This window comes from Tachypleus tridentatus, chromosome 7, assembly GCF_004210375.1.
Source record: "Tachypleus tridentatus isolate NWPU-2018 chromosome 7, ASM421037v1, whole genome shotgun sequence".
Classification (NCBI taxonomy): domain Eukaryota; kingdom Metazoa; phylum Arthropoda; class Merostomata; order Xiphosura; family Limulidae; genus Tachypleus; species Tachypleus tridentatus.
Genome location: NC_134831.1, coordinates 44,590,871 through 44,615,636, shown reverse-complemented (window position 1 = coordinate 44,615,636; position 24,766 = coordinate 44,590,871). Strand labels below are relative to the sequence as shown.

Below are 24,766 nucleotides of genomic sequence, written 5' to 3'. Positions count from 1 at the left end.
AAAGTCACTGAACGCATTTCTTTTGTGATATCTAAGTGATTATGAAGTAGAACTTGTTTAGGAAGTTACCTGAACTCACACTTTCTCTTCTTGTTGATCATGTGATACCCAACAAGATCACAAAATGGCGGACGTCGATGGTCAAATGCAAAGAAGACACATGTCACAGTAGTAACAAACATGTCAGACTGGACTACGAGCAGTGCTGGGAAGGTTAGAGCGTTTGTCCAGATGACCTCTTTACATTAGAAAATTGCCTTTATTGGTCATGATCCACTGTCGCATTCATGGTAAATAAATAAATAAATGATAAACGAGCTATCTTGAGGTATTCTGTCCTAAAACTCACTCCTATAACGAAAAAAGAAAACTCATACGACCACACTGTAATTGATTTCACACAAATGCTTATACGAAAAAATAATCCAAGAAATGTGCCGAATTATGTTTCCGTTATGCTAAGTAAATGTAATACTTATCAGAGCAAGCCGGCATGATCAGGTGGTTAGATCACTCGACTTGTAATCTGAAGGATTTGAATTCACGTCAAAGCAAACATGCTTGCCCTTTCAGTCGTGCGGCGTCATAATGGACGGTCAATCCCACTATTCGTTGGTAAAATAGTAGCCCAAGAGTTGACGGTGGGTGGTGATGACTAGTTGATTTCCTGTAGTCTTACATCGCTAAATTAAAGATGGCTAGCGCAGAAAGCCCTCGTGTAACTTTGGGAGAAATTAAAAAAATAACAAATCAAACCTTAACAGTGCGTTCAGATTTACTGCAACATTCGGAATAACGGATTTGTGCTTGATGATTTGTTTGTTTGCTTGTTGTTAAGCGCAAAGCTACACATAGGGTCATCTACGATGTGCCCACTGTGGGTATTGAAACCTGATTTTCAGTATCATAAGCTGTTAGGCTTACTACATAATACTATTAAAAACTGATTATGTCAAGCAAGTTCTTCTTACATAAAATACTTGTTTCACAATTTTCGCACCTATAATTCCTTAATTTTGAGCTGACAGACAAGAGGTGGAATGGTTATTCAACAACAACCACCATCAACTCTTAAACTACTCTCATGTAACAAAATAGTGAATTTGATCACCATTCTTATGAAGAACCCGTAAATAAAAGTTCGGAGCGTGTTTCTGAAGAAATGGATCAGAGTTAAAATTCGAGAAAGTTTACGATTACGCTCCGCCAAAGTCACTCATTAAGTGGAAATTAGCAGATATAGACAAACATCTACCAACTTTTTTAGTTATCTGAGAGGAAAAAATATTTATTTTCCGATATATTAAATGATTTTGGTCAATAAATTAAATTTCTCAGTGAAAATAATTGTTATGTCACTTTTATAGTTACTAGATTTAATTTTTAACAAGTCAAAATATTTTCATTTTTTAATAATTTTATTAGTATCCTTCGTAGACATTTTACTGTTACTTAAATATATATATTTTAATTAATTCATTTAAACGTAATTTTGGAACTGAAAACATGAAACTTTCTAGAGGGCATTATCAATAACTGTATTTTACGTACAAAAGGTATCGGTGTTTTAAATTAGGCCTAGTATAGGCCTATGGTGATGATGTTCGAAGGTTTTTAAAGGCCAATAATTTTCTTCCCATTGATATTTCTTACATTAATCAATAAAATTTATCAATTTTATTTTATTAAGTTTAATTATGATTTCTTATAAGCCAATTTACTGACTCCTCTGTTATCGTTTATTCATTTCTTTATGTTCGTTTGTTCTGACTGTTTAAGTGAGGATTTTGTTTTTGAAAGAACTTTATTTTTAAGACGTGCTTACTAGATTGTAAGTATCATATTGTTAATTGAAATTATAAAGCCTAAATTTCTGGTACTGTTTTTAACAAAAATCTCAGGTCTTAAAGACACATGCGGGAGTTTTTGTTGTTGTTGTTTTTGTATTATGTACATTTACGATACAAATAAGAAATACTTTACCACTGTATTAGCTACCCATGCCTGGCGTTTATCAATGAACATTATTTTAAATTTCTAACTGTCAACTATCGCCCACACCCCGAGCAGTGAATCAATGATAAACCTGAGATCTTATAAACTTCCGGATTGGATTCCAGTGGTGGACACCGCGTAGATAACCTATTGTGGAGCTTGTGTTTAACAACGAACAAACAAAACAACTTTCAATATAAACAAAGATTTTACTGTACTTGTACAAACCATATTATGGTAATATAAATTTTAAATCATTTATGTCGTTCTTAATTCAGTTGATGATGGATTAATAAGGAGAAAAATGGGACCACTGTAGGGGAGTATGGAGGCAGTAAAGTTTTGTTGCCAAGTGACAATTTTAGAATTTTTAGTTGATATCGTTGTCACCTAGTGTGCACCATGCATGTAATTCTTTACCCCTTTTTTAACAGTACAATTTATAATTTATATCTGCATTTAATTTGGTTTACCTTGCTTCGAGAATTCACGCAAACTTACATAAGAGCTTTTTGTGATAGCCGTCTCTAATTTTAAACTGATTAATTAAAGGGAATTCAACGTATCCATAATACCTCCCGTCAATTATTGTCAACTTCAACCAAATAGCGAGATTTTAGCATTACTCGTATGACACACTAAGTGTCCAGAATTTGAGAAACGGTACTAAAATTATGGATCCTCTAGTAAGCTAATCACCAGCTCACGCCTGGCTAAATTTTATTTTTTGTTTTTGTTTATTTCATTGTTACTTGTTTTAAGGGGATAAAACTCTGCAATAGGCTGAAAGCACTAATATTGTTTTCAAATAAAGCTTTATTTTTTATAGTAGCTACACGTCTTAAATGGAAATATGACACGTCATTTCAATAAAACAACTCTTTTGGCCCTTTTGATAAAACTTGTGTCGTTTTTACGACTTCAAAGCGTTTCGTCACCAAAGAGAAAATTTAAAGAAAATAACATTTTGAAGTAAACAAATATCTTTGGTGTACATATGTATTACCAGTGATACTAAATATGGTTTATTTAGTTACTCAAAATTATTGCTTACTTCTTTTGTACTCAATTCTCTTATCTACAGAGGTTCTTGTTTTCTTTCATTAATCTTTCTTAACTTTTCTGGATAAATGGACTAAGAGGCCTTAGGAATGAGGTTTGTGCTTTGTCAGTTGTGTCATTCAATACTGATACTTTTTGATGTTCAGATAATAGATTAACCCAAGTGGTGTGTGTGGCCTCGATCGAGACGACAGACAGAAGATGTCCTATACTGAAGCACTGAAAAAGACTAACAGACTAACACATACGGGATATAGATGTCAGCACTTAACAGTATATTCCATTTCACTGAAGTTTTATCAAAACATATGATCCTCTTCCTTCCAGCCCCCTCTTTTTCCTACACCCCCTTTTACACTCTCCCAGTTACACGTTTGAGTGATACAGTCTGTAGTGAGTGCTATATAGGCAAACCTTAACAGGTCTCAAACACCGTGAAGTTACAATTTATGAAATATTTCGAAATACGCGAGACTGAAAACAGATGAGATTGTTTCAGTATAATAACATTAATTTTTAATTCCTTTCTACGTGATCTTATAATATTAAACATTATTGATATGCTAATAATAAAATGTTTCAAACGTAATTAGCTTTGTACAAAATTCCAAACATACTCTTATTATTACCAGGTGCCTGACATACCGAAATGTAAGTTAGACGTTAACATAGTGGAAGATAAAAGTAATGAGACGATGTTACAAATCACACTTATAAATACTTATAAAGACTTGATATTACAAATCACACTTATAAATACTTATAAAGATTTGAAGTTACAAATCACACAAATACTTATAAAGACTTGATGTTACAAATCACATTTATAAATGCTTTCAAATTATGTTATTAAAAACGATACTTTGTGCAAATTGCATCCATGTCTTTCACTATCAGTCCTAAAATCTTAAACCTGCTTTTCATAAGTCATTTCCTTCTACGTTAGGAAGTATATTATTCATAACGTGCAACTTGTTGAAGAAGTCCACTTACTGCCAAGTTGCGATCAACTGTTTTTGTCTGTATTATTGTGGAGATCAGAGTCGCTTATTTAGATTGTCTTTGTTAGTTTTGTCTTCATTTCACAAGCTGTCAAGATACAGTCACTGTGGTAGTAAAAATGGGACAAAAAACAAAGTTCAGTTCTGTGCCTGTGCTTGAGGGACTTGATAAACTAGCACAATTTTTAGACTTCTCAAATTAATGTTATTTCTTTGTTCTAGCAGTGATCCAAGTACTGCCCGTCCCAGGCGTTTTCCATTGACAACGTTGGGCTACACGGGTATTTTAACTCCGATACCTTAGATTGGAGGACGTGTTAGTGGACTGACGCCAGCTTGGCAGTTTATGGCAGCAGTGCTCATTAATCATTCCCCTTGGCCCTGTCGTCAGCCCGTTCATCATTTGGGTATAGATTCTTTCTCCTTCGAGCGTGTGGTCGTGAGGGTCCATACAGTGAGCCTGAAGATGGGTGTGTGGGGTTAGAGAACAGCTGAGTTCAGTGAGTTGGTATGTAAACATTCGTCTGAAAGAGGTTAAAAAACAACATAGAACACGCCAGCTTTAATTCATACATCTTTAGCTATTACTTATGAACACTGCTGCTATTACGCCATTACCGGTAAGGGTGATCGCTAACGTCATGCTCGATTGTCTTCATGTAAACAAGTATTATGTCTTAAAGAAAAATTTACCGTGGCAATAATTTGAAGTAACTTAACTCTGAACTCGAAAGAAAACCGAAAACTATCACTTCAGGAAATAAACTTACATCATTATTGAACGGCGTTAAGATGAGATTGAAATTGTTACCAATCATCTTCTTTCATGCACTTATGGTTAGAGCTAAATATATAGAACCACCTACAGACTAATTCAGCATCCTACTCGAAAACAGGTTAAGAACATCTCAGTTTTGTTTATTATTATTATCTCAAACCACTCCAATTCCTGATTTTTAATGGGTAGAATTTTTTTGTGAAAATTCGTCAGATATTTTTAATTTTAAAAAACGTCTCTTAAAAACGTTTGCTTGGTAAAGTTTTGAACCAGAAGTGAAAAAAGGCTATACATTTCTTTTTAACAAAATTTAATCATAAACAATGAAACCGATGGAAACTGGGGAGGAGTACTCCCACTTTTTTACAAATTAATAAAATACCATCTTTCAACAACAACAATAAAAAATGGCAAAGGCTATAAAACAGCACGGTGAGCCCAAAAATGTAAAGCATGTTATAGTAGTCAGCATTCTCATTGGCTCGAATTATTTTAGACAAATCACCAGGTAAAAATACGAAATTTATCACTACAGATACAGCGTGCTGTGGAAAAATTGAGCTAAGTCGTATGAATACAGGCATATGTGAATTACGTTGACAGCAGCCAGGCAGTGGATTTGTTTGGTAGTTCGCTGAATTTCGCCCAAAGCTACACGACGATTATCTGCGCTAACCATCCATAATTTAGCAGTGTAAGACTAAAGGAGAGGCAATTAGTCATCAACACCCACCGCCAACTCTTGAGCTATTTTTTTACCAACGAACAGGGGAACTGACCATCATAATATAATGCCCCCATGGCTGACAGGGTGAGAAAGTTTGATGTGACAAGGATTCGAACCCGCGACCATAATATTATGAGGCAATTGTTTCTAACTACCTAGCCATAAGGGGCTGTAATGTTTTGTCACTAAGGAAGGCTGTGTGCTTCCTGTCCCATTGTCTTAATCCACGTCAAAAGGAAGATAATATACACATGACCAACAGCGGCGCCCCAGTCAAATAGTTATAAAGTTAACTGTAGTCGGATTGATATATTTTACTCGCTTGCGCTTACCAGAAATAATATGTACAACTAGAATTTCTTTTCTTAATACTCGGTTTGTTTTGTTTGTTTGTTTTTGAATTTTGTGCAAAGCTACTCGAGGGCTATTTGCGCTAGCCGTCCCAAATTTAGCAGTGTAAGACTAGAGGGAAGGCAGCTAGTCATCACCACCCAAAGCCAACTCTTGGGCCACTGTTGTACCAATGAATAGTGAGATTGACCATCACATTATAACGCCCCCACGGCTGAAAGGGCAAGCATGTTTGGTGCGACGGGGATGCGAACCCGCGACCCTCAGATTACGAGTCGCACGCCTTAACCCACCTGGCCATGCCGGGCCTCTTAATAATCGGTATTCGTGAAAAACCTTCTTCAAGAAGAGCTGTGTAACTTCTTTTTATGAATTTAGTCTAACTTGCTCATACGTAAGAACGGATTTAGAAAATAATTACTGTACATAATAATTACAGTGAAAGTTTACACATACAAATAAACGTACAAGTGAATCTGGACTATGGTAATGTCCCTTCTGATATGACGCTAAGATTTAAACACGAAACATTGGAGCTTTAAAGTGTTAAATCTATCTATGATTGCTGTAATTCCGATATTTCTGTTTCAGGAATCGTAAATCCATTAGTATTCACTTCTAGCTTCTAAATTTCAAAATAACCTCTCTGAGTGTAAGTTTAGAATTTCAAAACATCTAAACAAAAAACAGCGATTTATTATTATGGTGTGTATGCCTTTTACTAGGTTGCGAAGAATTATTACAATTTAAAGGGGCCAACATTCAAGGTCGAATACAACATGTCTCCACTCCAAATATGGCAAATTTTAGAAACAGATAAATTGTGAAAAATTCAGAAAATTTGCAAGCTGTCTATATCACTGTTTGGGATCGACAAAAGGTTTATTGGTACCATATCCTATGCAAGTTGGTTGACATACACATGAACAGTTCTCAAAAGCCTTAAACTGTATATTCCTTACTGAAAAATTGAGCAAAAGGCAAAAATTCCAAAATTATTTTTATATCTGTTTTGAACGTATAAACAATATCTTTGAACTAAATTCCATGTAAATTGGTCGAAACTCCTAAAATTAAGGAATGGCCAAAAATGGGCATATCCCACATTTTTTGTATGTATATGTACGAGATCTGTTAAAGAGTTTATACCAAATTTCATGTAAGTTTGGCAAAGTGTAGTTAAAGAGGGGAATTATGTTTTGTTTTTTTAGCTCTGACTACCATAAAATAGACGCAAATGTGCCGCAATGTGTTGGGTGAATGAAAATTTGTATTTGTGTCATTTTTTTTATCTTGATTGCTGTAAATATTACTGCACAGGAGCACAAAATATTTTTTTACTCCATAAAATTCTTAAAAGGTCAGTAAGGTTAAAATGTCTTAAAGTCGTGATTGCGTGTTGGACTAAGGTATAACTCTAGTAAGTTTCAAGTTAATCCGCCGAAAGATGAAAGAAAAGGGATTGATCGAAAAGTATTTAGAAGAATCAAAAAGAAAGAAAAAAGGAAAAATAACAGAAAAACATTATGTCTCTCTGTGGAAACATACTTATCATAAAACATTAATTTGACCTATTACATTCTTTATCTAGTCTTCTCAAAAAATTAAATAATTGAAACAATATATAATAATAGCATTCCAACTACACTATATTTGTCACATCTTTTGCCGACGACGTGTTTGGCTTAATCCTGAAAAGCATGAAAATTTTTAATTCTTAAAATTCCCACAAGGAACTAAATTAAGAGTGTAGTGCTTAAAGAAATGATAAGCCTAATATTAATGCCTTGCAACAAGTATTGTTGTAATAATTCTTCGCCATTTTGTAAAAGACGCACACACCATAATCATTGTTATTGTATTAAATAGCTTATGTAACTAGTATTACAACCATTATTGATTTTATTGTATTTTAAGCCAACTTAAAGAGCGCTGCATCGAGCGAAACATGTTATCAGTCATGGATGTGAAAAATATACTGCGATTGGAATATCTTTAGCATAGATTCTTTTAATTCTTGAAAATTCCTAAAGAAGTTGGTATAAAAATGTCTCTCTGAGCTTACAGTCTCTAAATACCTTATTCAAACAGGGCATTGATGGCTATGGTTTCCAATGCTAATATATTCATCCACTTAGATAGACTCTTGACATATATCAGCCTTTATTTTCTACGTTCTATTTTTCCTTCAATCTTTCCAGTTACGATCAGGCTATTAGTTTCTTCTTTCCTCATAAGACATCAGAGAAACTCCAACTGTATCTTTCTATGTTAATCAACAACTTCGTCTTACAAGCTGCTCTTGACACAGTTTCTTCGTTTGAAGTGTGAATTGTCCAACATACCTTCAAGAAGCACCTTACGAACCACAATTAAATCATTTCAATTTTCTTTTTCATACTTTGCGATATTGTATAACATTCTGATGCATATGTGAGAACTGGTATAACATAGCAATCCAAAACTCTAAAATTTTTGATTCGTGGAAAACCATAGATTATGCTGAGCAAAATACTGAAGTTGGTTGCAATTTCTTTCTATAGGTTTTAGTGCTTAAATAACATGAGTATGTCTCCTCTATCGTTGTACTAGACATTCACCAAACCGAATATTCCACTAACCTGTGCCTACCCCCCCCCCCGCCTTCATTTATGACCCTAGTAAGGGAGGCTAATGAGTGCAATGCCTTCTCTAAGGTCTACCCAAAACTTCAGTACCTAGAGAATTATTTTGTCACTGTTACCCTGACAGTTGAATGTCTTACTGCTGGGTGTATTTTATTCTCACGCCCAAGAATGCAGTGTTTTAAAATGTTATAGGCTTAATACCAAAGTCTTATGATAAGTATAAACATAGTTATTTAGTTAACCGTGAGATGGCAGCACGTACTAATCAAATCCGATTCAATTTGAAAGCATAATAAGTTAATAGTTGTATGTTTAAGCACACGGCAACATGAAGGACTAGTTGCATTCTCCCTAGATTTTGATGCTTTAGGGTCATAAACTTATCACTAACTCACTAAGAAACCATATAATGTTGAATTTGTGTGTTTTATTTTGTAGGTAAGCATAAAGCTACACAAAAAACTATCGAAATCCGAAGATATTACATAAAATATATATATATAATTTTATTCTAGTTGTATGATGGTCATTGTTAAACATAAAGCAACGCAAAGGATCACGCGTGTTCTGCACATCACAAGTATCAAAATCCGATTTTTAGTACCATAAGTCTTCAGACTTACCGCTGAGCTACGGTGATAAAATTTTGTGTAATTCAATGTTTCATGTTTATTTTGCAAGTTTATATGAAAAAAATATATAAAAAACTTACTTTAATCTATAATAGGGGTTTGAATACTAAGGCGTTCATCTTTCGGGATGTGAGGCAAACTTATCCTTTGGGTTCCATGAGATGAATAAAAAAAACGTTAACGCAAAAAGTGTTTAGTGCAATAAACAATGCAACTATACCAATAACAATGCAATGATCACTCTCATACTGGCCACACACACAAAAACTGAAAGGGGAGCAAATTTATCCATAATCTAAAACCTTTAAAAAACGGTGATCTATACCGTTTTGTTTTACACTGAAATGCTATATTTTCTTTAACACCAAAGAGAGACGCTTCAAATAAATTAGATAACTGATAATGAAACATCAGAAATAATAAAATGCGCGAGAACGACTGAAATAGAATGTCTACTTTAAGACGAGGAACTGGACGCTTTATTCACTAATAATAACTCGGTTGATAAATACGTTAAAAACGAACTTCATATTAAAAACAATTACAAAAATTCACAAGAAGATAATCTGAAAATATTGTTATTCTTTGGCATTAAATGAGCAATGTCGTCAGTTTTAGCTCAGGCTAAATTTCGTGTTCCTAAAGTTTCTAAGTTTTAATTTTACAGTAAAGAAAGCGACTCCGGGAAACATTATTATATTTTTACACACTTCAAGCATTATTAAATTACCAGAAATCATCTGCTGTTTGCGAGGGTAGGTTATTTGTCACTTTATGAAGATATGAAAAGAGCATAAGTGTCGTTTGAGTGATTTGTTTAGGTAGACTGTTCTATCAAGAGTTGGGGCTTGCAGAATTGGTAAGAATCAGTTCGTGCACATAAGGAAATACATTCTCCTGAGCGACTCAGCTACACACTCTCTCGCTCTACCAAGATTTACTGTGTAATACTGTTGAGTTGGTGAGACTCCGTGAGAGTCTGTTTATTTGAGGAGGCTGAGCTTACCCAAACTTTTTATACGATTTTGGACCCTCATCATGTCGTTACAGTACATGTTGCCATGTTTGGTCATGCTCTGTCTGACAGCTATGCGTCTTGACAATAGTCTTGCAGTGTAGTTTCCTTTGGAAAAGGCACCATCGTAAGGCTTTCGTGTCCAAAGAACAGCCCATTATTCCTGTTATTTTCCGTTTCCTATGAAGTGTAAGATATCAATAGTTTTCCAGTGCCAGTTTCAATAAATGAATTGCACATAAATTCACATCCGAATTAACTGATATGTCTTTAAATAGAATAGCATTAATACTCATTTAATTTCGCAGTTTTACGAGGTATGTGAGTGTTGAAATGATATGTTCTAAAATATCTTATGAACACGTTACTCGATTGTGTTGTGCACTAACCCTTGTTTTTGTGAAATCTCACCTGTTTCGAAACGCTGTTTACTACAGTCGATGGACAACTGTTTCTGGTCTATTTCTGGGACGCGAGTTGACCCTCTAATATAATTTTGGATTTTGTAGCTAGTGAGCCATATTCAAATCTAAGTGATACCAAAAATATTTTTTGCTCCTTAAAATGTTACGCTGTGAGTGAGTTATAAGGGTGACTGTCAATCCCTTTGTATAGTATGGTGTTGCTCACTAAATGCCTTCCTCCTGGTCAAATGTTCAAAATTACGGACCGCGGTCAGATAGCCTTGGTAGCTTTTCCTTAAATTCAAAATATAAATACCTTTTATGGATGGTCCTGGTGCCCCAGCTTCATCCATATTTCTATGTTTTCTAATTCCATTAAGTACAAGGGATATTTTTCTCTTGAAATTTCTAAATCCTCCATCTGAACACATCTTGATGAGCTGAATGTAAGAATATTTTGCGTCAAAAAGAGATTTTACATGTCCTTCCCAAAAAGCGGTCACGTTCCGATGGCATCAGGCTGCTATACGAAAACCAAACAATGTCAAACCGATTAATTTTAAAAATACAATAATAGGAATTTTTACAGTAGGCAAGCTCTGCCTTTAATAATTGCAATGTTTAAAAACACAATATCGATACAATGAGTCAAAACGTTGCAAGTGTTGCAATCGGAACTTGCCTGTTATAAAACTTACCGTTATTGCATTTTGAATTAATTATTAAAATCATTAGGTTCTCCATCAAGCTTTAATGACAAAATTTAGATCTAAAACATGCTGTTCCGTCACAAATTTATATTGGCTGCGGTTGTCCATGTGACTTCCTAAACTTAGTATTCAAAAGCAATGTTTGTTTTTGTTTGTTTTGAATTTCGCACAAAGCTACTCGAGAGCTATCTGTGCTAGCCGTCCCTAATTTAGTAGTGGAAGACTAGAGGGAAGGCAGGTAGTCATCACCGCTCAAAGCCAACTCTTGGGCTACTCTTTTACCAAAGAATAGTGGGATTGACCGTCACATTATAACGCCCCCACAGCTGAAAGGGCGAGCATGTTTGGCGCGACGGGGATGCGAACCCGCGACCCTTAGATTACGAGTCGCACGCCTTAACACGCTTGGCCATGCCGGGTCTCAAAAGCAATCTAATATAACGTCGTCAACTTTCTGCATTTGTTATAAAAATAATTATACTTCAAATATTTTTCTTAAAATTCCTCTTGATTTGCACATCTGTTCACGATCCCCGAAAGTAACATTCCAAAATTTAGAACCGAAATGTAATTTTTACAGAATTCTGATTAAAATTCGAAATGAACAAATTAATCCTGTGTACACGATTCAGTATCATTTCTTATTACTCGAGAAATGTACGTTATTCAAGTTTTATGTCTCCACTATAATTTCAATCCATGTTGATTGTTTCGCTCTTTCTGTGTTGATAATTCTGATAACTCTATGTTGATCCTACTGATCTGTTGATTTTTCTGATATCTCTTTATGTAGCACCTTTTTGTATTTGCTAATTTTCTAGCTTCTGTTGACTGATCTTGTTTCTGTGATTGATTTTTCTAATTTCTCTTCGTCGGTTGTTACAAACGCTTTGTGTTAGCCGTTCTGACCTCTCCGCATTGATAGTTTTGATCATTGGTGACTTTTTTTCCAGTGTTGATTGTTATGATCTTTGGTTGTTATTCTGATCTCTCTGTTTCAATTTTTCTGATCTATCTATGATGATTTCTTTAACCTGTGTTTATTTATCTGATGCTTTGGAGTCCTGTATTTTCTTTATTACGTGGCCCGGCATGGCCAAGCGTGTTAAGGCGTGCGACTCGTAATCTGAGGGTCGCGGGTTCGCATTTCTGTCGCGCCAAACATGCTCCCCCTCCCAGCCGTGGGGGCATTATGATGTTACGGTCAATCCCACTATTCGTTGGTAAAATAGTGGCCCAGGAGTTGGCGGTGGGTGGTGATGACTAGCTGCCTTTCCTCTAGTCTTACACTGCTAAATTAGGGACGGCTAGCACAGATAGCCCTCGAGTAGCTTTGTGCGAAATTCAAAAACAAACAATTTTCTTTATTATTTTGGTCTTTCTGTTTTGATTTTTTTCTGAGAAGTTCATTATTCTGATTTGCGTCGATTGTTCTGCCCCGTGTCGATTGTTCTGACCCGTGTTGATCGTAATACTCTCTTTCTGTGTTGATCCTTCTGATTTATATAAATTTATCCCGCTATGGGGAGACGGTTTGGACTCTGGATTTGCAATCTCAGGGTTCCAGATTCGAATCCCAGTCTCACAAAACATGCTCACCCTCTCAACCGTGGGGACGTAATAATGTTTCGGTCAATCCTACTATTCGTTGGTAGAAAGAATAACCCAAAAGTTGGTGGTGGGTGGTGATGACAAACTGCTTTTCCTCTATGTGTTAAATTAGATGATGGCTGTCGCGGGTAGATTTTGTGTAGCTTTGCATGAAGTTCCAAATAAACTAACCAAATTGTGTAAGTTTTTCTGATATCATTGTTGCCCGTTCTAACTTGTGTTAATTTACCTGATTTCTGTTTTCCTTATTCTTATTTCTTATCTCTGGTCTGATCTCTCTGTGCTGATTTTTCTGATCTTTTTGTATTGTTTATTCTAATCTCTATTGGTAAGTCTGATTTTTTTTTTGTTTTGAATTACTTTATCGTTCTGTATTTATGCTCCGATTTGTGATTGTTCTAATCTATGTTCATATGTCTGATTTCTCTGTGTTAACTGACTTGTTCTATGTTGATTGTTCTGATTTGTGATCATTGTTCTGATATCCTCTAGTTAATTGTTCAGATTCATCGTATTGATTATTCTGAACTCTACTAATTATCGTAAGGCATGCTGATTGTTCATATTGCTCACTGTTATCTGTTCTGCTTTCATGGTTTTGAGCATCTTGTCATGTGTTAGTTATTTCGATCTATGTTCATTTTTTATCGATTTTTGTTTTTTTTTCTTATCTGTACTGACTTTTCTTATTTCTGTTATTGTTTTAATCGTTCTATTTTAATTGCTTAGATGTTTCTTTGTTATCCGTTCAGATTTCTCTCTTTTTATTGTCCTAGTCTGTGTTGATTACCTTGACCTGCATCGGTTTCCAGAGCTCTGTTCATTATTATGATCTATCTCTGTGTTGATTGTGCTGACATTTGTTAATGGTTCTCATCTTAATCTTCATTTTCACTGATCTCTGTGTTAGCTATCGTGAATTCTTCGTGAGAAAATGTCATTGTTTGTTTGTTATTAAGCCCAAAGCTACAAAATGGGCCATCTGCGCTTTACCCACTACAAGTATCTAAAATTGGTTTCTAGCGTTGTGAGTCTGCATACATACTGCTGAGGACCGGGGGATATGACGTTTCGATACTTTGACAGAAATATTTATTTCGTGATTACAAATATATATTATAATAATAATATGTATATAATAATATATAGTTAGTTAGTTATCACCATTAGATTCCATCTAGGAACATAGAGCCCCAATCACTTGCGGATTCTTCAACAAGTATTTAAGTGAGTAGGTTGTTAGCCCACTGCACCGAGCCGTCCCTAATTTAGTAGTGTAAGACTAGAGGGAAGGCAGCTAGTCATCACCACCCACTGCCAACTCTTGGGCTACTCTTTTACCAACGAATAGTGGGATTGACCGTAACATTATAACGCCCCCACGGCTGGGAGAGGGAGCATGTTTGGCGCGACGCGGGCGCGAACTCGCGACCCTCGGATTACAAGTCGCACGCCTTACGCGCTAAGTCATGCCGGGCCAAATAATAATATATACATAACATATATAACAATATAATATATATAATAATAATATATTACTGATTTCATCAGTATCATTTGATGATTTGTAACAAATTCACACTAAAAGCCTTTTCCCTCTATATCCACTAATAGAAACTGAAATGGATTCGATATGTTCGTTATTATTATTTTTTACATCCTCAATCTCAACAGGATGAAGCTCGTATTTTACATATAAATCCACTCCTCACTCTCCATTCACTGCTAGGCCCGGCATGGCCAGGTGGGTTAAGGCGTGCGACTCGTAATCGGGTTTCCATCCCCGTCGCACCAAACATGCTCGTCTTTTCAGCCGTGGGGGCGTTATAATGTGACGGTCAATCCCACTATTCATTGGTAAAAGAGTAGCCCAAGAACTGGCGATGGATGGTGATAACTAGCTGCCTTCCCTCTTGTCTTACGCTGCTAAATTAGGGATGGCTAGTGCAGAAAGCCCTCGAGTAGCTTTGCGCGAAATTCAAAAACAAAGAAACCATTCATTGTTCTGTCCATATTAAATAACCTATAACCATGTATTTCAAAGACTTTTTTGTCATCAAATTTAGTCATGTTTCATTACTCCCATTATATGAAAATCCTCCATTCTTACTAGTACTGGAATGTCATTTAATTTATTTCTTACATTTCTGGGATTACAATAGTAACATTTAAACCTATTCTTAAAACTATTACTATACTAATTTCCTGTGCTAAACTTTTCTCTACATCTTACTTTGTTTTTGCGTTTAGTTTATCCTGACCCTCACAGTTATCTATTCCTAATATAAAACTTCCCTTATAGCCGAGTTAAGAGCCCTTGCAAATAAGCTAGACCCTACCATATTTAAATGCGAACCATCCATTCCAAAATTCGCACTTCTTTCATTGAACTGACCCCACAAGATCAAATAAGCAACATGTGTGTCTTTACATTTTGTCTAAGTTTAGCCAAACATTTAGCCCCCTAGTGACCTAGCCATAATTTCAGCCACACAATTAATTCTTAACAGTATCCCTGCCACCATTAAATTATGGACTTTTTAAAATGCCTTATACTCATTAATTAGCTTCTCTGAGTGACTTTTTCCTACACCATTAGCTCCTACATACACAGCAAAAACTGTATCATTGCTAGTCCCCTTTGTTATATCTCTTGCTCTGACAGTTATATACTCCATCTGTGCTCTTTGGTAGCATAATTTAATTCTTTTCTCTCTGTTTACCTCACAGATCCACATGCCTGATGAAAGATGGTCTACAACTGTTACCTCTTTGTACTTATTATTCGCATTCTTTTCTGATCCTTTTGTTTTCCTTCCAATTTGAACAAGCGAAATCAGTTACTCACTGAAATAGGCTCATTACTATTAAATCTATTACTTTTAACCCTAATAGTACTCTCTCTAACTTCATGCAAGTCATTGTTATTTGATGTATTCGTTACATATGTAAGCTTGAGCTCCTCCGGAAATCCTGCTCCCATTTCCCACAGTCTTTTCTTATCTTTATTTATTGAGTGCAATTTAATTAGGATACCATCAAACTTCTGCTCCAATGTACAAACTCTATATACAAATTAAACATAATCTCTACTAGATTTCCGAAAAGTACACACCAGTCCAAAGTTCCACCAAAAAGTCCTACATTAGCTACATCAGAGCATCGAATCTGGGTATGGACATAGGCCACCTTCAAACAACAAAAGCTGATATGATTTTCACCAGATTATTTACGTCATTGAACATATATATTATACATATATTATAACCATAAAATATTCAAGCTACAAATCAAAACACATTTTTTATTTAAAATACGCTGTACATTTTTTTTAAAAAAAGGGATCATAGGGTACAAGCTACAACGTGGATTATAAAATGTGTCCTAGTGGGGATACACCGTCTATCAGTCTTAACCTCCAATTCGTTAGTTTCACACAAGAAAATTAGAAATTAGGAGAGCAAGATGTGGGTGTTCAAGCCCACAACATTCCACATCTGTATCACCCTTCACTGTCTCCAGGCAGTTGTGGGAAAGTAACTGCTCTCCCAAGTGAAGACATTGACCGTAGCTGTGGTGTGCAAATACACGAACAGATATTGTGATGCCATGTATTGTTTTATCAGAAAATATCAAATGCGTGAACCTTGTTTTGGTGTACAACCCATCTGCAGACCTTGCTATAGCATGTAACTTATTAATGAACCTGCAGAGCTCTCCCAGCTCACTACATACCAGTATGGTTGAGTTGCGTCTCTGTCTTTTGATTATCTTTAATCAATGACTGTTTTCTAGTTATTCTGCTGCTCCTCATCCCGATGTTCAACAGTTCAAGAGCCACACTACCTACACCTATTATTCAAGAGCCACACTACCTACACCTATTTTTCAAGAGCCACACTACCTAAACCTATTATTTAAGAGCCACACTACCTGCCCCTATTATTCAAGAGCCACACTACCTGCACCTATTATTCAAGAGCCACACTACCTACACCTATTATTCAAGAGCCACACTACCTACACATATTATTCAAAAGCCACACTACCTACATCTATTATTCAAGAGCCACACTACCTACACCTATTTTTCAAGAGCCACACTACCTAAACCTATTATTTAAGAGCCACACTACCTAAACCTATTATTCAAGAGCCACACTACCAAGGAGCCACATATATTATTCAAAAGCCACACTACCTAATCTATTATTCAAGAGCCACACTACTTACACCTATTTTTCAAGAGCCACACTACCTAAACCTATTATTTAAGAGCCACACTACCTACACCGATTTTTCAAGAGCCACACTACCGACACCTCTTATTGAAAAGCCACACTACCTACACCTCTTATTGAAAAGCCACACTACCTACACCTATTACTATGTCCATACATTCCAGACAGTAAATATCTTAAAATGTGTTAGAAACTTGTATATACCTTCTCTTGATATTCTTTTGAACATTAAGAACGTTATCTGCTTGGTTTTGCTAATAGGACCCATGCGCCAGACCAAGAAAAAATACCGTCAATGTCCTCGACTCTGATGGAAGCAACTGAAAAGTACTTTATTCCCCCGTGGGAGTTTGCTTTCTGGTCAAGAAAAAAAAAGGCGATAAGCTACTCAAGATAAATCATCGTACAGCTCTGTATGACGACAAGTGTTGATAGTTATTGTTGATGATGTGAGGAACTTTCAGTCCTGAAGTGCCCACCTCCTGAGTGGGTCATGGTCTTTACTTATGAATACCCTTTGAGTCACTTGGAAAACAACTCTGATTAGCAGAAATTATCCACCAATGGCACATGCAGCTTCTGCTTACTGGATCAGAGTTACATCTACTGTGTTCTGACGAGTGCTCGACTAGTAATCTGAGGGTCACAGGTTAAAATCCCCTTCACATCAAACAAGCTCGCCCTTTCAGCTGTGGGGGCATTATAGTTGGACGGTCAATCCCAATCATCAAAGAGTAGCCCAAGAGATGATGGTGGGTGGTGATGGCTAGCTGCCTTCCCTCTAGTCTTACACTGCTAAATTAGGGACGGCTAGCTGGGCTAGCCCTCGTGTAGCTTTACAACATAGATTGCATCAACCAACACAGGTCATAACAATCAATATAAGTCAAAATATCCAATTCATCAGATAAATCAAAACAGAAAGTCCAAAATAATAATAAAAATAGGACAACGAACACCAAGAAATAATAAAATCAACAAAGATAAGATCGATCAACACAGGGAGATTATGAGTCGAGTGCCTTAACTACCTGACCATGTCGAACCTCATTCAGAAGATCAACCAGAAGTGTTAATTTTAATGAATGGCCACAACTACCTATTATTTCAATGATCAGGTACCATTTCTGCAGCTTACACGTGTATTACCTGTAGCAAATAAACTCCTTACCTATTGTTGACCAATTCCACATCGCTTTATTAGAACATGAACTTGAGAAGTTGACATCTTTACTGTCTCCATACTCACGACAACAGCTAATGCAGATACTCGTAACTTGCCCCCATTCCTTTCATCATTGTTTGATTGTTATACAGTCACTATACCACACCCACAACAACATGAAGATATTCGTAAGTTGTCCCCCCATTCCTTTCATCACTGTTTGATTGTTATACAGTCACTATACCACACCCACAACAACATGAAGATATTCGTAACTTGTCCCCCCATTCCTTTCATCACTGTTTGATTGTTATACAGTCACTATACCACACCCACAACAACATGAAGATATTCGTAACTTGTCCCCCCCATTCCTTTCATCATTGTTTGATTGTTATACAGTCACTATACCACACCCACAACAACATGCAGATACTCGTAACTTGCCCCCCATTCCTTTCATCACTGTTTGATTGTTATACAGACAAAGTCCAGATCCAATGGAAAAGAAATGGAGTAAAACTGCTAAGATTGGTTCCTACAAAGATAACTGAAGCAAGGTGGTGCTGTGCAAGAACTAAACTATAGCTTTAGACATCTCAATTCCATAAAACTTCTTTCACGCACAAATGTAGTAGGGGTTGGGGCGGTTTTAAAGCAACTCTACATGTATTTTACTTTCTGCCTCAGACCACATCACAGTCTAATATTGTGTGTGTGTTTTCTTGCTAATGACTAAACTGGAATTTTGAAAGAGGTGGAATTACTTTTGGGATCTAAATTGTAATTGATTACATAGTGGTACAACAGAAGACATATTTAAATATTAAATTACACTTATTTGCATACTATTTATTTACATAAATTACGACAAAAACCTTAAATTACAACAAACTCCTAAATAACCAAGTCATTTTAAAGAAAAACAGGAATATTAATGGCTTAAATCTCCAAGAGATGAAGTGACTTTCCTTCCCTTTCTGTCGTCCCATTAAATCTTTGGTTATAATTGCAGCTTGATACATATCTTGTGCTGATAAACGTACAATTTCTTCACTGTACTCATATAGATCATGTACACGCGTTTTAAGCTTGTGCATAAATACTACTTAAAATTATATTTTAAAATATTATTGTAAGCTACAATAATGAAATATTTTACCAATGTCCGTTAATCCTAGCATACAGTTGCAGTATTATAATCTCTCTGAGTTTTTGTTCAGTAATTGAATAGAAATCAAAGAATGACATGAGGCTCGTGCCAGTAAATGTATTACAAAACAGAAATTTCAATTCTTCTGGTCTCGACTGAATTTGACACTGAGAATGATTCTGGATAGAAGTTTAAGACAGTGAAATAATTTTTATTTGAAACGCAAACACATTCAAGGCTAAAACAACGAATATATAATGTGGCGTCATTACTGAAGAGTATGGATTCGAAATCTGTGGGTAGCGTGTTCGAATCCCTTCACTGAACATGCTCGTTCTTTCAGCCATAAGGGCAAAGTCAATCCCACTTTTCCTTGGTAAAGAGAAACCCAAGAGTTGTGATGGGTGATGTTTACCAACTGTCTCACCTTTTTTTAAATTAGGGACTACTAGCACAGCTAGTCCTCAAGTACTTATGGATAAACAGACTAATACTAAAGAACTCTTTTTGTGTTAAATATCAAACTCTAAAATCTATCTGTTGCTGTTTAAAACTCGCGTTTCAGACTGAAAACAAATGTCATTATACAATTATAACAATAATGTTATTATTTTTAGAATGTTCAACACTACAGCAATCTTTCCCAAGATAAAGTATATGTGATGTTTTAGTCAAAATACTCTGTTCTGTGAGTAATAGAATCAAGAAGAACTTAGTGGCTACGTTAAACGACTTTCTATATTAACACCATATACTTATTATGAACAAAAAGTTTGAAAGAAATTATATATTAATTAAGGAGAGTAGGAAACTTGTGGTTTCCAAGAGTAAAACACTCTTGGAATGTGGTACTTGGAGTCTTACATAATATATTTCAAATGCACTCTTTAATCTAATTTTCAAATATTATTGTGGACTATGGTTTTAATTTTGATGTTTATATTGTTTTTTTGCCCAGAAGAACGATTGGCATCATGGAATAACCTCAAGATTGAACATTTGGATATTTTCTCTAAACTTTAAAATCATCAAGCTGTCTGCCACTGTCACACATTTAAATAATCAGTTCAGTTTTGTGAGTTTGCATTTCAACAAAAAAATTAAATGTGAAAAATATTAGGTAAGTAACTATTTAGCCTTACTTATGAAGTTATAACTATTTTTCAGTGAATGCTAATTAGTAATCGGAACTTGAAAAACGAGTACTTGTGATTAAAGAAATAAAACGGCTTTGTTATCATTGAACTAGACCTTACATTCCTCTCTTATCAGTGAATAATATAAAAAAAATCAATCAAACAAAAGAAATTATTCCATCATTAGTACCATGAGTGGAAATATTTGGTTTAAAACAAAAAGAGAAAATACAGACACGAAATGTCCTTAACATTAACAAGCTAATGATGAAAATTGAAAAGAAGATAGAGAAGAATGAAATAGAAAATTTAAAGAAGTGTAAAAATCAACATTTGATTTACAACAAAATTATGAACAAAAATCAATTTCATCAAAAAAATAAGGAGGAAATCATAACAAATACACAAAAGAATACCAGAGAAGTAAATGGGTTAGTACAAAGCGACGTAAAGAAAGTGAAAAGCAGAATATAAAAGGACAACAATGAAGTATAGAAGGATTGTTACAGCTATATCAATGTTGGATAAATGAGCATCAACCCTAGGATTAAAGATATAGACACTGAGCAGGAAAATGCAAGGATCAAACCAACCACATCTGTCTCTAAATCTTATCAAGATTTCCAATGTGTAGGAGAATTATTGAACATATCTCACCACACATTAATTTGTGTCTATAAGATTTGACATTCTGACTCATCAGAAGGAAATGGTAGATTTTTTCTTTTTAGGTACACAACAAAATTCTACGTCAGTAGCAAATCGTTGATTGAAAGACAAAATTATAATACTAACTGTAACATTCACTAACAGTGCTATTTATACAGTTTTCGAAGTATGCCAAAGTGACAGTTTTACACAAAAGTATTTATTAAACAATAAATCTTTTATTGTTTTTATTATTTCTATACTTTAGTATTTCACTTTAACATGCCATGTTGCATTATAAGCGATTGTAATACTTTCAGTTTCAGAAACATATAACAATCCGGACGTAACAGGTGGTTCAATACAAAATGTATATCGTAATTTGTGACATTGATTAAGATCCATAAAGACAATTAACACAATGTAAACATCGTTAAAGTAATCTTTATTCAATTACAAAAACAATCAGGTTACATGAGTGCACTCACTATACACTATAGAATTGTTTGTTTCTTTTGGAATTTCGCACAAAGCTACTCGAGGGCTATCTGTGCTAGCCGTCCCTAATTTAGCAGTGTAAGACTAGAGGGAAGACAGCTAGTCATCACCACCCACCGCCAACTCTTGGGCTACTCTTTTACCAACGAATAGTGGGATTGACCGTCACATTATAACGCCCCACGGCTGGGAGGGCGAGCATGTTTGGCGCGACGCGGATGCGAGCCCGCGACCCTCAGATTACGAGTCGCACGCCTTAACGCGCTTGGCCATGCCGAGCCTACACTATAGAAAGATGTGATAGTATCTAGGAGCTGAATATCATATTTTAAAACAAACAACAGCATGTTACATAAGAAAGACTCTTAACTTTGTTTATGTTGTGTTTTTTCTTTATTGTTTTGCTACAAACAATCTTTGTTGATTACCTCACACTTTTAAACGAATTTTATTTATAAAATTATATATCTGTAATCATGCTATACGAAATTATCTTATAAATTATTTAAACCAAAATGATCTATCAGTTACGAAAAACCATTAAACCAAAATTTTTTATCTGTTATAGAGATACTTTTTTTTTAATTTCGTGCAAAGCTACACGAAGACTTTTTGCACTACCCATTCCTTATCTAGCAGTATAAGACTAGAAAGAAGGCAGTTAGTCATCATCGCCCATTGCCAACTCTTGGGCTACTCTTTTACCAACGAATAATGGAATTGACCGCAACATTATAACACCCCACAGCTGAAAGGTGTAACGGGGATTCGAACCCGCAACCCTTGGATTACGATTTGAGTGCCTTAACCACCTGGACATGCCAGGCCGAAATATAACAGTACTGTCTGTTGTATGTTCGTTTAAATACTTCGCAGGGTGTGGATGATTCTTCATCAAAATTGGTACACTTCTGGCCAAAATCTTAAGGCCAATGAACATAATGAAAAAAATATGGATTTTGCGTTGTTAGACTCAACCACTTATTTGAGTAGAGCTTCGAAACATGAAAATAACAAAAGGGAAAATAAATAAAAAAATTTCTTAGCATTTAAGAATGAAAATGTGAACACTATGAAATTAGCCTAAATACTAGCTGGTCAAAAGTTTAAGACCATACCAAAAAAAAAAAGTCCTAAACAGGGAAGGAAATGCCCAACAAGAGGTCTCTGTAGTGAGTTGCACGGCCGTCATTGCAAATAATTTCAAACATTCGGTTTGGCATGGTCGGTATAAGCGTTTGCAGAAGGCTGTCTGGAATGTTATTCCAAGTGGTGAAGATGACTTCACGAAGATCATGCACTGTTTGAAATTGACGTCCATTTCTGTAGACTTCCCTTGCCATCCACCCCCATTAACATTTTCGATGGGGTTCAGTTCAGGGGAACACGCTGGATGGTCCAAAAGAATCACATTATTCGTCATGAAAAAGTCCTTTGTCCTGGGGGCATTGTGGATTGCAACGCTATCCTGCTGAAAGATCCAGCCATTTTTCCACAAGCGAGGGCCTTCAGTCAATAAGGATGCTCTCTCCAACATGCCAATGTAGCCAGCTGCTGTTTGACGCCCCTGTATAACCTGAAGCTCCATTGTTCCATGGAAGGAGAAAACACCTTTTCCACTGTGTTGTGTAGAAAATGTCTCCGGTGGGATATCCTTGTCGTGCCAGTAACGTTGGAAGCCATCTGGACCATCCAGGTTAACTTTTTCCTCATCAGAGAACAAAACCTTCTTCCACTTTTCTACGTCCCATGTTTGGTGCATCTCAACAAAGTTTAACCGAGCTGTTTCATGGTGTGGAAAGAGGCGTGGCCTTTGAAAACGTTTACGGTTTTTAAAGTTTTTCTCTCGCAGATGCTGTCTTATTGTTCTTGAGCTGCATTCTGCGACCGTAAGGGCCTTAATCTGGTTCGAAGAATGGCTGGTGTCTTGCCGGACAGCCCACTGAATCTTCCTGCTCAACGCCGGCGAAATTTTCTTGGGTCGACTACTTAAAATTCTCGTTCCGTGTCCCTCAGGGTCTTTTAATAAATTTGCAACAGCAGTTTTACTACGCCCAATCTCACCAGCGATAGCACGTTGAGAGAGACCTTGCTTTTGCAGTTCGACACATACGCCACGTTCAAACTTTGTCAGCATTTATCCTTTGCCATGTTTTTACCTAATGTAACACAGGAGATGTCAGTGGGAGATGTTGACAATGCTAATGCTTGAACACAAATGACTAAATTTCGTTATGTGTTTACCGATTAACACTTCGTTTCAGTATGGTCTTAAAGTTTTGACCAGTTAGTATTTAGGCTAATTTTATAGTGTTCACATTTTTCTTATTAAATGTTAAACAGTTTTTATTTTTATTTCCCTTTTCTTATTGTCATCTTTCGAAGCTTTACTCAAATAAGTGATCGAGTCTAACAACGCAAAATGCATATTTTTTCTTTTTGTTCATTGGTCTTAAGATTTTAGCTAGCAGTGTTTGAAGGTCCATTAGGTCTATGGGGAAATACACACAAATTTTCAATTTTGTATTTTGCGGTTTTCATTAGGGTCTTTTAACCACAACTTCGCCCCTGTTTTTATGGGCCTTTTTAAAAAATATATATATATAAAGGAAACAACTTCTCATGTTTTTAGATAATCTTTCATTAATCATGAAATTATATAACTTCCTTCCATGGTATGGATACCCCAGCTAGTGATGATAATAGATTAAAAAGTTTATTATAGTCCCATAATATATAGTCTGTTCGTGAATTTTAATGATTGAGATACTTTATAAAATATCAAGAAATAAGGATGCATTATAAATACGAGAATTAGGAAAGTATTAAGTCATTTTTGGTTTTTTCAGTGATAAAGAAGTTACTGAAGTATTCATATCTGTATATTCAATTACATAATTGTGAAATTGTACAAATCATTTTATTTACACATTAGTAGCAGTATTAGCGAGCAAATTCTGCTGTTGATAGTAAACATGCTCTTTGTGAAATTAGGTCTACAACTCTGTGAAA

At 35.6% G+C, this 24,766-nt stretch overlaps 1 protein-coding gene across 1 annotated transcript in view; it reads left to right on the top strand.

The window, feature by feature from the left end:
- LOC143255561 (T-box transcription factor TBX10-like) overlaps positions 1–20,556 on the top strand; it is a 108,079-nt gene extending 87,523 nt beyond the window's left edge. The window contains exon 9 of the mRNA XM_076511403.1: positions 20,431–20,556. Coding sequence (XP_076367518.1) covers positions 20,431–20,495 — 65 coding nt within the window. The 3' untranslated portion in view covers positions 20,496–20,556. The remainder of the gene's footprint in view (positions 1–20,430) is intronic.
- Positions 20,557–24,766: the final 4,210 nt, after the last annotated feature.